Here is a 15,188-nt window from a genome sequence, read left to right on the forward strand (position 1 = left end):
AACTAGTTTCAATCAATCCTTACTGCAAAAAACTCAAATTTGCAGTTTAAGCTAGGTACAAGTTAAGCTAAAACACAGAGCTATGTTCACCAAAATAAATAGTGTAACCCTCTACTTCCCCCTGGACTCCTTAAATACCCAAGGAAGGAAGGAGAGGGAAAAATACAGGTTTTGGTCTGGGTCAAGTTTTACAATCATTTTCACACCACACTGCTAGACAAGTAAATGTGCTAAGCATAAAAAAGCAGACAGAACAGCAAGCAGCTTTTATTTCACACTTTCTGGAACCCTGGTCACTGAGAATTTTAGAGTTTCTATGCTGACACGCACTGACCCCCAGGGGAACACTGCATTTGACCTGAGGCTGTGGAGAAGGTTCCAAAATTGAATGACAGAACTGGGTTTATGGGTGTGCAGTTTGAATAGAAGTGTGTAATATCACATGGTGGAAAACTTAAGAGTTTAAGGTTTTAGCATATAGTGATATATATAAAGCAAGATGGGAGGTTTTGGGGCAGAGGCTAGTCCTTCTTCACGGGTTTGGATGATATTGTATAACTGGATAAAAAAGTCCGCATTGCAGGCCATGGGTGTTTGAAAAAAGAAAAAATAATTTAGGTGTCATTTCTTAATTTATCCTTAGAAGGCCTTATAGAGAAAGACAGAGAGATCCATTTTTAGTTTATTAGCTTGAAGTGCTGTAGAACTCACAGTTCATGAGACTGTAATATAGATAAGGACTAATAAACATCTGAGTCCAAATAAGAAATACCATCTCTCTCATTTAATCCTGACCCTGGCAAAAAGAAGATAAAACTCAATACACACTCTTGTCAAAATGTGATGCAAAGTTAGAGCAGACTTACAAATTGTGACTAATCCATAACTGCCTGCCAAAAGGCAGGGTTTGGATACTGGGGGCACACACATACAAGCCAAAAAGTCGAGCCATCTAAGCACACGATTCCACAGACACCAGAGGACACTACAGGAGCAAGGAGGAATACCTGACTTCCAACAATGTCAAGCCATTATAGGCTCAGGTCCTAGCATGTAATTTCAACTCTGACAAAGTCCTCATTAACAGGATTTCTATAGGGAAATTATTCTCTGCATGCCCCCTGTAAAGACAATTGACTCAGGAAGGGCATCGGCTCCTATCTTAGTAGGATATGCTCAAAATAAAATTTTAATTACTGCCATGTACAGATGCACATATCAAAGTTATTCCTGAAGACAGACACAGCTGTACTTCAGAGTTTCAACCCAGATCTCTCCAATCTTGGTTTGTTGTGATACTGCCCTCCTTTTTTTTCTTTTTAAATTGATGAAGCAGGGCTCTTCAGACCCTAATTTACACGGAGGATATAACTGCAAAGGCTATGAATATTGACTCTAATACTATGGGATAGAGACAATCTTCACCTCTTACATATCTGACTTCACTGTCACATGGGAAAGGCAAAAAGGGACATGGGTTACACCCCACAGATTGGTTAAATCACAGGGACAAGGACTTTCTCCATAATTCATGGGACTTCTGCAGCTTTACTCACTACTGAGCTATTTCTACAAGACTGTCCTAGAGATGAAACTCAGGAGGTGAGCATTAAAGAACTATTGTCTTTTGGGTACTTTCAGAGACACAAGGCATGTACAGAAATTTTGGCACAATCTGTCAAAGTTAATAGCCACACATTCTTAGAAGGAAGGTAAGGTCTGCATTTTTGTCACAACAGTCAGAATTTCCAGGTTTGATTACTGAGTAAGGGTGCCATTTCCCTTTTTTGCTTACTAATGTCAGTCTGTGTCTTCGCAATAAAGACTGAACAGTATCAAGAATGTTTTTGCTTTCTCCTGCTTTTCTGTGGTCCACACTAATTGCTATAATAACCAAACTGTACACAAACATTTTGGAAGAAGTAAAAAAAAAAACCTTTCACTAGAAAGTGTCCAATGCCATCAGCTGTAAATCCAAGCATGACTCTTACTGCCATGCCAGAAGTCTGTCCCACAAAAGGAAAAAGAGACTATCCACACCCCACAAGAAAAAGCTTCTCTCCAGGATCCCACTGGATACAACAATACTGAACTTCTCAATTTCTCAGCTGGCAGGAAAAAAAAATAAGTGCAGTTACACCTAGAATAAAAACGACATATCAAATGCCACCCCTTAGCACAAATGAGTAAGTGTCATCAGAGACCACAAATACCAATTAGAGTTCCCCATTATCATCCAATGTCCCATACCTCTATTCCCACTTTCAAACTCCTTTATCTCCTTTAAGTGGCAAATATCCAAGCCTCATTTCTGTTCTGTACTTTATTCTTTAACTCCCTTTCTAAGGGGGTATCTGCAAACACATTTTACCTTTCAAGACTATTCCAAGTCTCTTAAATGTTCTAGTTTTATACCAGCCATGCCAGTTCAATGTTTTTTTTGAAGAGTCAATGCTCTGGATACAGATAGAAAGCTATCTAGGTACTTTTCCCATCACACTAAAATACATCCTAATTTTAAAATCACATCAGCTGTGAAAAGAAATCAGTGACTGCTAAATATCTGAAGGGGTACAAAATGAAGGATTTTGCCACTAAACACCTCCTTACTTTACTTTTTCTGAGAAAATGCAGTGTAACAACTCACTCTTATCTAGACAATTAATTCTGTGTATTTTTGTTCTCTTTTGTTAAGGTTTCCATTAATTCTTTCCCACTGTAAGAAGATGCAAGAATAAATTCAGTTAAGATCTTATGAAATCAGAGGAAGACAAAGCCATAAACTTATTACACAAAACACAGTGTGCTCTCACTGATCATAGTGCAAATACATACTGGGCTATTTCAAGAGCACAGCTAGCTCTATGGATGTTGTTACCCTTATCTATGCAGTGTCTGAGACAGCTTCTAGGACACCATTTCCAGTTTGGTTCTCACAGTTCTCCCTTTCCTCAGTTCAAGAAGGAATAAACTAAAGGAGAGAGGCCACAGCTACCAGGAGAGTCTGTGGTCTAAAGTAAATTATTTGTGAGGAGAGTTTGAGGACTCGTTTAAGACGGTGGAACCTAAGGAAGACTTTGCAGACACTAACTCCCTGAAGAGCACTTACAAAAGAACACATACCACTTCTCATTGGCAGATTATACAGCTAGCTAACAACTATAAAGCTACATCCTACAGCTCAGAAGGTTCAAGTAGAAAACTGGGACTGTCCTTTACAGCACATTTGTTTCAAAGAAAACAGGAAAAACAAAGTTTCCATGCTGAAAAGCCAGAGGAACTCCTGAAATAAGTAACACAAATGCTGACATTCAATCATATAGATATGACACATTCACAAGGATATTGTCACCTTCAGGAAAAGTTGGTAGTTACACTGATGTCTCTCCAGCTTTCTAAAAAGCTGGAGAGCTATCCATGAAGCTCTTTTCTCGCATTTTAGTGTCGGTATCAAACATGCCACATGTTAGTAGTCCTACCGAGTGCACCCAAAAGAACTAGAACTATTCTGGTTATTGAAGGTACTACTTAAACTCACTAATAACTGCAGCATCACCAAAACCAACACAATTACTAATGTTAAGCATTACTAGGATTTTTTCAAAACCTACGTATTATTCTTTTCCTTATATAGTTGAACCAGCTTATCTATAGTTTGCCCAATTAAGGCCACAGTAAAGAAGACAAAAATGTCTGAGAAGGAAAAAGTCAGAGGCATTTTTTTCCTCACACTGCTAGTGACAAGAACACAGGAACAGAATCTCCAAAATTTCATTTTTACAAAAATTTAACATAGAAACTAAAACGTAGGTCTGAAAAAAGCGTGCAGAAGACACGAAGGATACAAGAAATAAGAACAATGAGGACCACAGTAATAAAGGACAGCAACAAGCAAGGCTCACAACGTTTAGGAAAGTCAATCTTACTAAAAATTCTGAGAAGAATAACCTTTCACATTAAACAGAAACCACCAAAGAGAGAAAAATTCCCAAAAAAAACCAAACCAAACAAAAAAACCCAAACAAACAAGAAAAAACCTAAAAAAAACCCGAAAACAGGGGACAAAGAAATGAGTGAGACAACTCCAAGGATTAACTTAAAAAAGATTCTGTCACAGGATTCAGTACTGATGACATAGGAATAACCAAATGGGTACAGAGAGAATGTAAAAATATTTTTAATGTTTTATAGTAAATTTCTAGAATGACAAATACAAGGTCAATTTCATTCCTTTGACGTCTTAATTTACCTAATTTAATGTATTTTCAAGAAGAGCTGAGAGACCATTTAAGAACAAACTAGTGCCAAACAGCTGAGCTGGAAAGGCAAGTTTCAGCCCTCATGCTCTGGAACAGATTTAAACCCTTTCATTTAACTACGGTTAAATCCCACTTCTGATGATACAGTTTTGAAATGTTATATGCAAATTATGAGCGACAAAAACCTTTATTTTATCATTTATACACCTGACAGTAAATGCCCTTGATGAGAACAGCACAATGAAAGAATGAGAGAAGAAAATCACAGTGCAGTGACAAATTTGGTGTTGCTATCAAGTCTGAAGAAACCAAACACCGTAAGGAACATGCTATTAGCAAAAACTGAGGTTTATCTTATATACTATGAATGTAATTTGAATTTGGCAGCATTTCGCTCTGTGGGCTAATTTAAAAACCATGTCAAATATGTTACAGACATGACTTCATGTATGAGACGTGGGAAGCCAGGCACATGGAAGCATAAGTGGGAAGCAGCATCACTATTGCGCTTAGGGCCTTGTCCTTGTATTTTACACACACTGCTGTCTTCTACGGTAACAAACTGGAGAAATAACTCACCACTGCTCCACTGAGCCTATCTCTGATTAAGGGAAGACTCTGCTCAGCAGAAAAACTGTTCTTCAGCCTGCAGGAAGAAAACAACCACCTAGAATAAAGGCCAGTACGTACCCCTTCCCGCAAAAGCAAGATCCGTCAGGTTAACGCCTTATCCTCCTCCCATGCCTTCCTATTAATTCTATCCTGACTAAAAACAGTTTCAAGGAGAAAGCGGGAAACTGTACCCTGGAATTAGGTAAGTTATTTCGTTCCAGCTCCGAGCAGGCCCTTTGCCGCTACCAGTATAATACGTAAGGAAGGCCTCGCTGCCTTAACCCCGGGGGCAGTGCGCCGGAGCCGGCACCGTGGCGGGCACTCCACGCCGGAGCCGCGTTGGCTCGAGCAGCGCAAACGGGGGCACAGCCGGCGGAGCAGCAGCCGAAGCGAGTGAGTGGGAGCAGAGCTGCCCGCAGCGACGCAGCCCTGGGGCTCCGCGTTCTCGAGCGCTGCCTCGCTGGAAGCCGCGGGTGCCTTCCCCCCCCTCTCCCCCATCCCCTCCCGGCCTCCCACGAACCGGGAAACAGCGAGCGCTTCGGCGGCACCACCGCCTCCTCGGCGCGGCCCTGACGTCACTGCCCCGCGACACCAGAGCGCTGCTCGCGCTGCTCCGCCGGGAAAGGCGGGACGGGGGCGGGGCCTGAGGCGGAGGGGGCGGGGCCCCGGACGGCGCTGCCCGTGACGTCAGGCGGCGGTTGCGCGCGCGCAGGGCGGCTGGCGCGCGGGCCGCGGGGAATGCTGGCGTGCTTCGTTGATTGGGCTTCAGGGGCTTTCTGGGCGGCTGCCGCTGCGCAGAGCACGGCCGACATACTTGGGATTTATGTCAGAACATAACGCTAAAAATATATATGAGCAAGTAAAGGAGAAAATACAGAAAGTATGTAAAAAAGCAAAGTATATTTCACTGGCGTGCCAGCGGCTGGGAATGGCTGCACGGGCACTGCGACTCCGGGCCATGAGCGCAAAGGCGCTTTGTGCAGAGCCAGGGCTCTAAAGCGCCGCGTTACCTTAAAGGCGGAAATTGATAAGAGTCGCCCTGGAAAATCCTTTTTTTTTTTTTTTTTTCCCCCTCCCTCTCTCTTACCCTTTCTTTGTCTCTCGCCCCCTCTTTCATTCAACCTCTCGTTTTCTCTTACCCTTTCCACGCTGCCCCTTTGTCCACAGTCCACTGTCATGTGCTTAACGGACTAAGGCAGGGTACTAGAGACACCCATTTTTAGGCCCCGTGTCATTTACTAATAAACTTCGGAAAGCTTTTGTGGCCCTGTTGACCACTGTCACCTAGGCCTCGCGGCGGCTCCTATGCCTCGAAGGGCGGGACGATCCCGCTGTTCCCGGGAGGATCAAGCGCGCGCGCGAGGACCAGGGCACGCGCACTTCGTGCTGCCTCCGCCGCGGTCTGCCGGCCCGCCAGGGGGCGCTGCCCCGCACGCCGGCTGCACGCGGGGCCGCTCGCCGGCTGCAGTGCCGCGCGGCACGTGGGGCGCGGGGCCGAGCCGGGCCGAGCGGGGCCGAGCCGGGCCGAGCGGGGCCGAGCCGGGCCGAGCGGGGCCGAGCCGGGCCGAGCGGGGCCGAGCCGGGCCGAGCGGGGCCGAGCGGGGCCGAGCCGGGCCGAGCGGGGCCGAGCCGGGCCGAGCGGGGCCGAGCGGGGCCGAGCGGGGCCGAGCCGGGCCGAGCGGGGCCGAGCCGGGCCGAGCGGGGCCGAGCCGGGCCGAGCGGGGCCGCCGCTATGCCCAAGGCGCGGGCCGGGAAGCGGCAGGAGGGCCGGGAGGGCCGCGCCGGCGGTGAGTGTGAACCGGACCGGGCCGACCGGGCGGGCAGAATCACGGGAACCGAGGGCCGGCGCTCGCACCCGAGAGGGGCCGGAGGGGCGCCGGCGGATCGCGGCAGTCCGCGGTAACACGCCGATCTCTGCCCTAGGCATTCTCTTCAACACCGGGGCCGGGCAGCACATCTTGAAGAACCCTCTCGTGGTGAACAGCATCATCGATAAGGTGGGAGAGGCGGCGGGCCCGGGAAGCCGGGCTGACGGGACGTGCCGGGAAAGCGCGGTCCCGCTCCTGGCTCCGGCCTTCCCCGGCTGCTGCTGAACAGCGGCTACGGCCATCGTGCCGCCTTGTGTCTGGGGGTGTGTGTGTGTCTCTGTGTGTGTGTGTGTTTGTGTGTGTGTCTGTGTCCGTGTGTGTCTCTGTCTGTGTGTGTCTCTGTGTGTGTGTGTGTGTGTGTTTGTGAGTGTGTGTTTGTGTGTGTGTCTGTGTCTGTGTGTGTCTGTGTCTGTCTGTGTGTGTGTTTGTGTGTGTGTGTGTTTGTGTGTGTGTGTGTTTGTGTGTGTGTTTTTCTGTGTGTGTGTGTGTCTGTATGTCTGTCTGTGTCTGTGTGCATGTATGTTTATGTGTGTCTGTGTGGTGGCCTTTGTGTTTATTTTTCTCTTAAGGTGGCTGCTTGCTGGTTCTTTGCACGTAGCCAGCGATGCCACATAATCCAGCACCAGGACATTCTTGTTCTCCCCATTTCACACCTCGTTGCTTTCTAAACAACTCTCACGGGCCCCTGATTCCCAGTTCCAACTTTTTACTGTGTAAAAAGGTGCTTGCTTTCATCCTAAAGTTAAATGACTGCACGAAATCGGTGCTAGTTAAATACTCGAAATGCTGTTTGTCCTTTAGGCAGCCCTGCGCCGCACAGATGTCGTTCTGGAAGTGGGCCCGGGAACTGGGAACCTGACAGTAAAGATGCTGGAGAAAGTCAAAAAAGTAATTGCAAATTCTCTCACAATCCCCCCTTTCGGCAAGCTCGTGAGAACACTGTGGCTTAGACTATGGCAAACAGAAGGGTCTTCAAAGGCGTGATGCACATAAGTAGAATTACTCCACTGATACTTAACATTTAAATAATCCCAATGGGTTTTTAGCTGATCGTGTAAATTTTGTGTGGTTTTATCAAACTACATTGCAATTACCCATTTATGTGGTAAGGCTTGCTATATAAAATGGCACTTATAAAGTATGTATATATATATATATATATATATATATATATGTATATATATATATATATATATAGTATGTATGTGTGTATATACATACATTATAAAATGTATATATACATTATAAAATGTATTTGGAGAGGGAGGAAGGTGCATAGCCTAATAGGGATTTTTAAAGGATTCCTTATGCACATAGCAACAGGTACAGGGTTGGGGATTTTATGATTAAATTCCAGCTAGGAGTTGCATGGAGTTGCAAATACATACATTTTTTTTCAGGTTATTGCATGTGAAATTGACCCTAGACTTGTTGGTGAGCTTCAGAAGAGAGTCCAGGGCACGTAAGTATCAATTATGGAAACAGGGAGCACTTAAAGCAGTGGGGCTACTTTGGTACAAATTTTGGCTACCTGCCTATCTGAGGATAACTACAATGTATCTTTTCCCCCAGGTGTCTAGCAAACAAACTTGAAATCAGGGTTGGAGATGTCTTGAAAACAGACTTACCATTCTTCGATGCATGTGTGGCTAACTTGCCTTACCAGGTATGGGCCAAACAACATAGCATACAACAACATTAAAAATTATTTTCGAATGCTCATTTCCCAGAAATTATACTAACATTATTCATTTTTTTTCTCAGATTTCTTCACCTTTTGTTTTCAAGTTACTGCTTCATAGACCTTTTTTCAGGTATGTGGAAGAATAGAGCTCTGTATTACCTGGGAAGAAGGAAAATAGTTTTAAATATATTTTCAAATCCAGTATTTTTTACTTCCTAAAAATAGCAGTTTGATGGATCAGATCCGCACTAAATTTTTTCTTATATGCATAAATACATAGCCCTACAGTGCCTGGAAATTAAGTTTATGTTGATGTATTGAGCATGAGGAGAAAATTTAAACTTGGCAACAGTGAGTGCCCAGCAGATAAAAACAGGACTTACACCTTCTTAGTATTATAGCTAAGTATTATTCCAGGGATAAGCAGGGCATCATAGTATTTCAAATACCTTCCTACCTAAGTTAGGCTGGAAAGGGTAGAGTCAATGCCAAGTCACTTTCTTGTCGTCTGATCTAAAAATGTAACTGCCCTGTCTGTGGGTCACACAGCATTAGCAGCTCTTGATTTCTCTCAAACATTGGTAATGTTACTGGTCAATTTTTGGAAAGCCTGGATTTGAAGGACTCAGCGTAGAGTTATTCAAAATTATTTATTCAAGTCAGGCAACTCTGAGACTAGACTGTCTCTTTGATCCTGATCCATTTAGCAGTATAAATAATCAAATTATATAACAGCTTTAAGGAGACTTAGATGGCTTCACCAAGTTCTGTTATGTGTTTTGGGTTTTTTGCAACACACTAATCAAGGCAGAGTTGTTTATTATGAACGTTTGTTCTTCATAAGTGCTGAGGCAAATTCTGTGTTTTCTAAGTGTGTTAGTTGGCTTCTGACACAAAAATTGGTTACTTAGAATTTTTTTTCTCATTTCTGTTATTCTCAGGTGTGCAATCCTGATGTTCCAAAGGGAATTTGCACTTCGTTTGGTGGCAAAACCAGGAAGTAAACTGTACTGCAGACTGTCTATTAATACACAGTTATTGGCTCGAGTGGACCATCTGATGAAGGTATGTCATTCTGCACTTAGGTAACAGCTGTCAAACACAGAAGAGTGTTGCAAAGGATGTGAGGAATTTGCTGCTTATTCACACAGCTGCTGACTGCTCTTAATTAATAGGTTGGAAAGAACAACTTCAGGCCTCCTCCCAAAGTCGAATCCAGTGTTGTCAGAATAGAGCCAAAAAACCCACCACCACCTATCAATTTCCAGGTGAGCAGTGTATACTCAACATAACATTCTAGTGATAGTACTTAATTTCATTTTTCTTTCTCTTACTACTCAATTCCATGTTCTAACTCTAGTACAAACTACCAGCTATTCATTGGAGTTTCCAAAATGTTTATTTCTCTGTTGATCAGGCTTGTGTTAGGACAGTAACAGACCATGTCACCATCATCTGGGTGCAGCTTTGTGTACAGTATTTTTCATAAGATCAAGGTTGGTTGGAGAACTTCTAGTAATAATGTCCCTTTCGTAATGGTTCATATCTCCCAGAGATATTTCTGGCTGATGACTTTGCAGGTTTTGATCAAAGGAATATAGGAGATTTATGTTCAGATGAGTGTGTGTAATCTCAGAAGACAGATGTTACAGAAAAGTAGTCCTAATTTTTAGAACACTTCAAGACCATTTCAGCCTTGCCCAGGGTTAGCCAGATTTTCTTCAAGTATCTGACTTTTCTGCATGTAATAGCACCTAGGCACAAAAAAGTACAGTTCAAAGGGTTTTGGGAGTGAAGTATTTCCTCCTCTTTTGTATTGCTTTGTCCAAGACACAACTGGTTTTGTGTTGTTTAGAAAGATATTTTCATGAAGGATTTTCCTTTGTGTTCAGTACTATTCTTAAGTTGTCAGTAGTGACTGTTGTTGTTTGCAGTAGCTGTATATTACTTTCTAAAATTCTGAAATTTTTAATTTCAGGAGTGGGATGGCTTGGTAAGGATAGCCTTTGTTAGGAAAAACAAGACACTCTCTGCAGCATTTAAGTAAGTAACTTCTGTCAAAGGAAATATTTTTAAAGTTTGAAAGCCTATCCAGTTAACCATTTCTTTTGTGCAAATGCATAGCAGTGTTATGTAGTCAGTGATACACTGTGCAGAAGATTTATATTAATGTCACAAGCCTTTTCTCTTAGAAGAAAACTAGGTAGCTGTTTAAAAAGAACAGTTCTATGTAATCATTACATTTTTTTGTAATAGATATTAATAGCCAATGAAGTGAACATTAGTTACAGCTCAGTTTTCATGCTAAACATGTATTTGTTTCAGGTCAAGTGCTGTAGAACAGTTGCTGGATCATAATTACCGAATTCATTGTTCCTTACATAATACAGTAAGTTTCTTCTTAATCTATTACATTCTATTTCTTTGTACTGTGACCTACATACTGACTTTTATAAAAGTAAAAAATTAACATTCAAAAGCTCAACATATCAAAGGTTTTACAAAAGAGTTTGAAGGTGGAGGAACTTGCCTCTTTTCGTAGAGAAAAATCTGAAACAGTTATTAAATCTTAGTGAAAAATCTTAAAATTAAGTATATTATTACTATGTTGTCTGTATTTAATATATATAGGTCTTTTACTAATTTAATAAAGAATGTCTGCTTTTCAATACTGTTGTGATTCATATATAATGAGTTAACTGAGATAAAAAATTCAGCTACAATAGAATAATACAATAATCCATAATAGAAAAAGTATAACTTACTTTTTATCACTTGAAACAAGAACTGTTCTAAGAGCAAGAAAGAATTAGATTATTTAAATGAACCTCTTTCTGTGTTATAAGTAGAAAATAATTTCTCTCCCATTTTTCATTGACAGGAAATCCCTGAAAACTTCAAAATTGCAGAGAAAATACAGACAGTTCTAAAAGATACAGGTTACTCTGAAAAAAGAGCCCGCTCAATGGATATAGATGATTTCATTCGGTATTATTTTTTTTCTTTTTGCCTTCCTTTTAAGCTTCTTTAAATTCTGACTGCATCTGTACCTGCATAGCAGATTAGCATTAGGTTGCACAGGAATAGCACAGTTTCCCCACACACTCCTTGCTTCTAGTCCTGAACATGAGCAAACATTTATGGCCTATTTATATATTTTAAATGCTCTTTATAATATTGAAGAGCAACTAGCTGAGTATCCCTATTTCAGGTGTTTGTGTACTAGACCTTTCTGTGTCTCCTTTCAAAATGGCCATAGTGTAAACTGGTTATTAAAATTTCCTTGGAGTCTTATACAGCCTTTCTCTGCCTTGAGGATTAGGCCATAGTCTGTAGCATAATTTTAAATATGAATTATTAACTGCTGTATTCCGCTCTTACTTCCCATGGCATCTCTAATGCCCTCGTAATTCAAGATAAAAGTTCCTAGGTGTTTCTCATTCTGAGAACTAAGACAGGTAATGCTCTCTGAAGAAACACAGTGAGGCTGGTAGGATGCAACATAAGTAACTGCATCTCTAAAATGGAAAATTTGCTGATAACTTCTAGTGTCAGATTTGTAAAAATTCGTCCTTTGCAGTTTATCAGTGATGGCTGCTTTCATGCTATTTTCTTTGCACATCTTAAAAGTGCCTCAAGCTGAAGTTTTAATTGCTAGAATTCTAATAGACTTATTTCACTTTTTCAGATTGCTACATGGCTTCAATTCAGAAGGCATCCATTTTTCATAGATTCTGCTAGAAAGATGCTGTATTTTTCCACCAAAGTTTTACCCAAGCAAGAGTGAGTGCAATGGGATAAGCTCCTCATAAAAACAATGAACAGAATACAGCATGTATGCTTGGACTCAAAATAAAATGTCAGATGTGGTTTTATCACAGGTAATAGGCAAGAAGCTGCTGCTCAGTATTTTAAAAGCAGTAATGTCTTTCAGAGCTGGAATGAGGTGCTGGTCTACCTCATGACTGTTTTTCTATGTATATCCAAAACACAGATTGATGCTAATTGAAATCTCTGTTTTCCAATGATGGACTTCACTTCAGTATATTCATGCACAAGACTCAACAGTACAACCCCTAAGGGCTCTGGACAAGGAAGTTGGAGTAATTAATTATTTTTCTTATCAATCTGTATGTTTGTTTTAAAAGTATATTTAAACACTTCCTTTTGATTTGAGATGCCTGTCTCTCTCATCCCTCTGGTAACTACCAGCACTCCAAGCCTTTTAGTAATCTGCTTCGCTTAGAGAATCCCAGTGAGTGTTTCTCAGAAAACAAAAGAATTTACCTTGTGGTCTTGATATAATTTAGAGAACTGCCTTTACCCTCTCCTCCAGTAGGAACTGGAAAAAAACTACCAGTACGTCAGGGCTCATAAACACAAACGGTAGGCAGGGTTGGGATTTTTGTTAACTAAAGGTAACTACTTCATTGTTAAGGCAGGGAATAGTTCTAGCACAGATCATAGCTTTCAGTGAGATTTAGAGCAATGCATGCAAATTAGCAAAACCTCCTCCAAGAAAAACATTATACACGTTATTGAATCATTAAGGTTGGAAAAGGTGTCCTGAGTCCGGCTGGCAGCCCATGACATGCTTTTGGTTTTTTAAGTCATTGATTCAGAAGAATAGATATAGGCACTCAGATTTACAGGTATCCTGAAGCATTGACTTCAAAAATTGAATTGCACATTTATTTCACAATTTAATAATTCAGTAATTCTAGTGCTGCTTCACTTCATGCAGAATCAAATGATGGGTTAGATAAATAGCCACAAGAAATATGGTTGGACTAATACAGAAAGAACAAGTGCTGAAGATAATGCGTCACACTTCCTTAATACTTTTGTTTTACTGGAGAGGAATAGAGAACAAGCTTATTCAAATCCTGTTCAAGTAATTTCAGTCTGTTATGGCAGTGGGGCTGCAGAAATTCAAGTGCCACAACCAGCTCTATCAATTTATTTTTATTCTAACTGCTTCAGTATCAGTGTAGGTCTGACTTAAAGCAGGCTCTGGCACAAGGACTGGCAATAGACAGTTTCAGCTTGCATGTGCTACTTGGCAGGACATGTGTAATTTACAAGACTTTTTAAAAAGGTGCTGAAAGCTGACTGTCCTTTCTGGACCCACTGTAAGCCACAGCCTGGTTGAGGTGCTAGGCTTGCATGGACGAATAATATGGAATTTTACTGTTACTCCTGTAGGATGTCTGTCTCCAGAAGATTTTTAGAAAGTAAGAATTGTCTAGAACACCATCAGGGGAAACCTTGGATATTATATGATAACTGTACTATCACCTGCTAACAGAAGCTGTTGCCTTCCATTCCACTGATTTTTTTCTTTTAGCTGTGATGGGTGATGATCTTAAAAAAATGCTCAGAAAGAGGTGTGATTCTTTTTAAAATCTGCTGGAAAACTAAACTTGGGACAGTATTCTGGGGACTTCTTTCTATATAACAAACTTGTACAGAAGAGTTTGCTTTATTTTGAAATCAGAGGTATTTTCAAAAATGTAAGTGATGCGCTTACAAATTGAAATCCTTCCCAAAGCATAACAGAAATTCTCAGATGTAATGCATTTAATAGCTTTATTTATTAAACACATTATGTAAAATCTACATTGTTTCAGTTTTCATGTTTACACACAGGAGGATTTTTTATTTTAAACCATGATGCGACAAGAGCTTCCCATAGCCTACCTTTCTATGGGAGATACAAACATTAAACACTACAAGAAGTTCTGGCTCATTTAACTCTCTTTTCATTGCCTTCCCTTTATTCCCCCACTCCAGGCCTGGCACAAACAAACAGGCTTGTATTCCAAAAGTAATCTTAAAACATTTCCAATGGAAAGTCTGCTGATACAAACTCCTGGAAAGAGGGAGAACTGCTAAAGAGGTCTACAGTTCTTCATTTGACAAGAAGTTCTTACATGAAAGGTCAATCTTTTTTGGATACTGACTTGCAAAAATAACTTGAGTGCCACCACCTAAAAAGTGCTGATACGCATGGCGCCACTTGTGAGAATTCAGGTATTTGTGGGATTTCTATTAGCGCTAGGTAGAGGTATTGTGCAAAATCATCAAATGATGCAATTTCACCCCACTTTTCAGCTGCTGGCACTGTACAAAGGGAAAAATAGGTATTAGCTACTTCTTAAAGCAACAGAATTACTCAAGCTACCTGCAAACTACAGTTAATGTACATGTAACTTTGTCATGCATCAAAATCCAAGTTTTTAAAACAGTATGTGAAAGGCCAGTATGGACATATTTATCCCCAAAGTTTCATAGTTAACTTATCCATACATAGCATTATCACACCATACCACATATCATATTAATCTGCATTATCCTAAGATACAACTCTCCTCAGTACTTAAAACATTACCCTTTAATATACACCAACTAGTTTATATTTTTGTAGGTTTTTGTTGATTTGTTGTTTTTTTTGGTTTTTTTTTAATTGTTACAGATGAAATGTTAAAATTATATAATCATTCTTTATGGTACTCAAATCAAGATTCCAGATTTTCACAACAAAAATGGAATGTCCAGCTGTTCATCCACTCTTAAAAGCCTGCAGTTCTTCTCAAAATGATATGGCACATCCTGTGAAATGAATCTAGCCACCAAAAAATAAGTCTTCTGGAAACACATCAAGGATGTACACACATTAAAGTAATTTATATTGACAAATAAGGAATGTATTTTTAGGCTGTGCTTCAGAAAGAGGATATTTAGGGTCAAGTAGCCTTCATCAAG

At 41.1% G+C, this 15,188-nt stretch overlaps 2 protein-coding genes across 3 annotated transcripts in view; one reads left to right on the top strand and one right to left on the bottom strand.

The window, feature by feature from the left end:
- The window catches only part of IPO11 (importin 11), a 78,797-nt gene extending 73,382 nt beyond the window's left edge, over positions 1-5,415 (bottom strand). For both annotated transcript variants that reach the window (XM_062513080.1, XM_062513079.1), the window contains exons 1-2: positions 5,392-5,415; positions 4,839-4,905 (exon numbers count right to left, since the gene is read on the bottom strand). The gene's annotated coding sequence lies outside the window, so the exon portion shown is untranslated. The remainder of the gene's footprint in view (positions 1-4,838; positions 4,906-5,391) is intronic.
- Positions 5,416-6,545: 1,130 nt separating this feature from the next.
- On the top strand, positions 6,546-12,599 carry DIMT1 (DIM1 rRNA methyltransferase and ribosome maturation factor). The gene is made up of 12 exons (XM_062512916.1): positions 6,546-6,658; positions 6,795-6,868; positions 7,541-7,627; positions 8,140-8,201; positions 8,312-8,405; positions 8,504-8,553; positions 9,365-9,488; positions 9,599-9,691; positions 10,402-10,466; positions 10,749-10,812; positions 11,305-11,411; positions 12,112-12,599. Exons 1-12 carry the CDS (start codon positions 6,604-6,606, stop codon positions 12,152-12,154), a joined length of 918 nt encoding a protein of 305 aa, XP_062368900.1. The 5' UTR covers positions 6,546-6,603; the 3' UTR covers positions 12,155-12,599.
- Positions 12,600-15,188: the final 2,589 nt, after the last annotated feature.

The sequence above is a fragment of the Cinclus cinclus genome, chromosome Z, assembly GCF_963662255.1.
Source record: "Cinclus cinclus chromosome Z, bCinCin1.1, whole genome shotgun sequence".
NCBI classification, from domain to species: domain Eukaryota; kingdom Metazoa; phylum Chordata; class Aves; order Passeriformes; family Cinclidae; genus Cinclus; species Cinclus cinclus.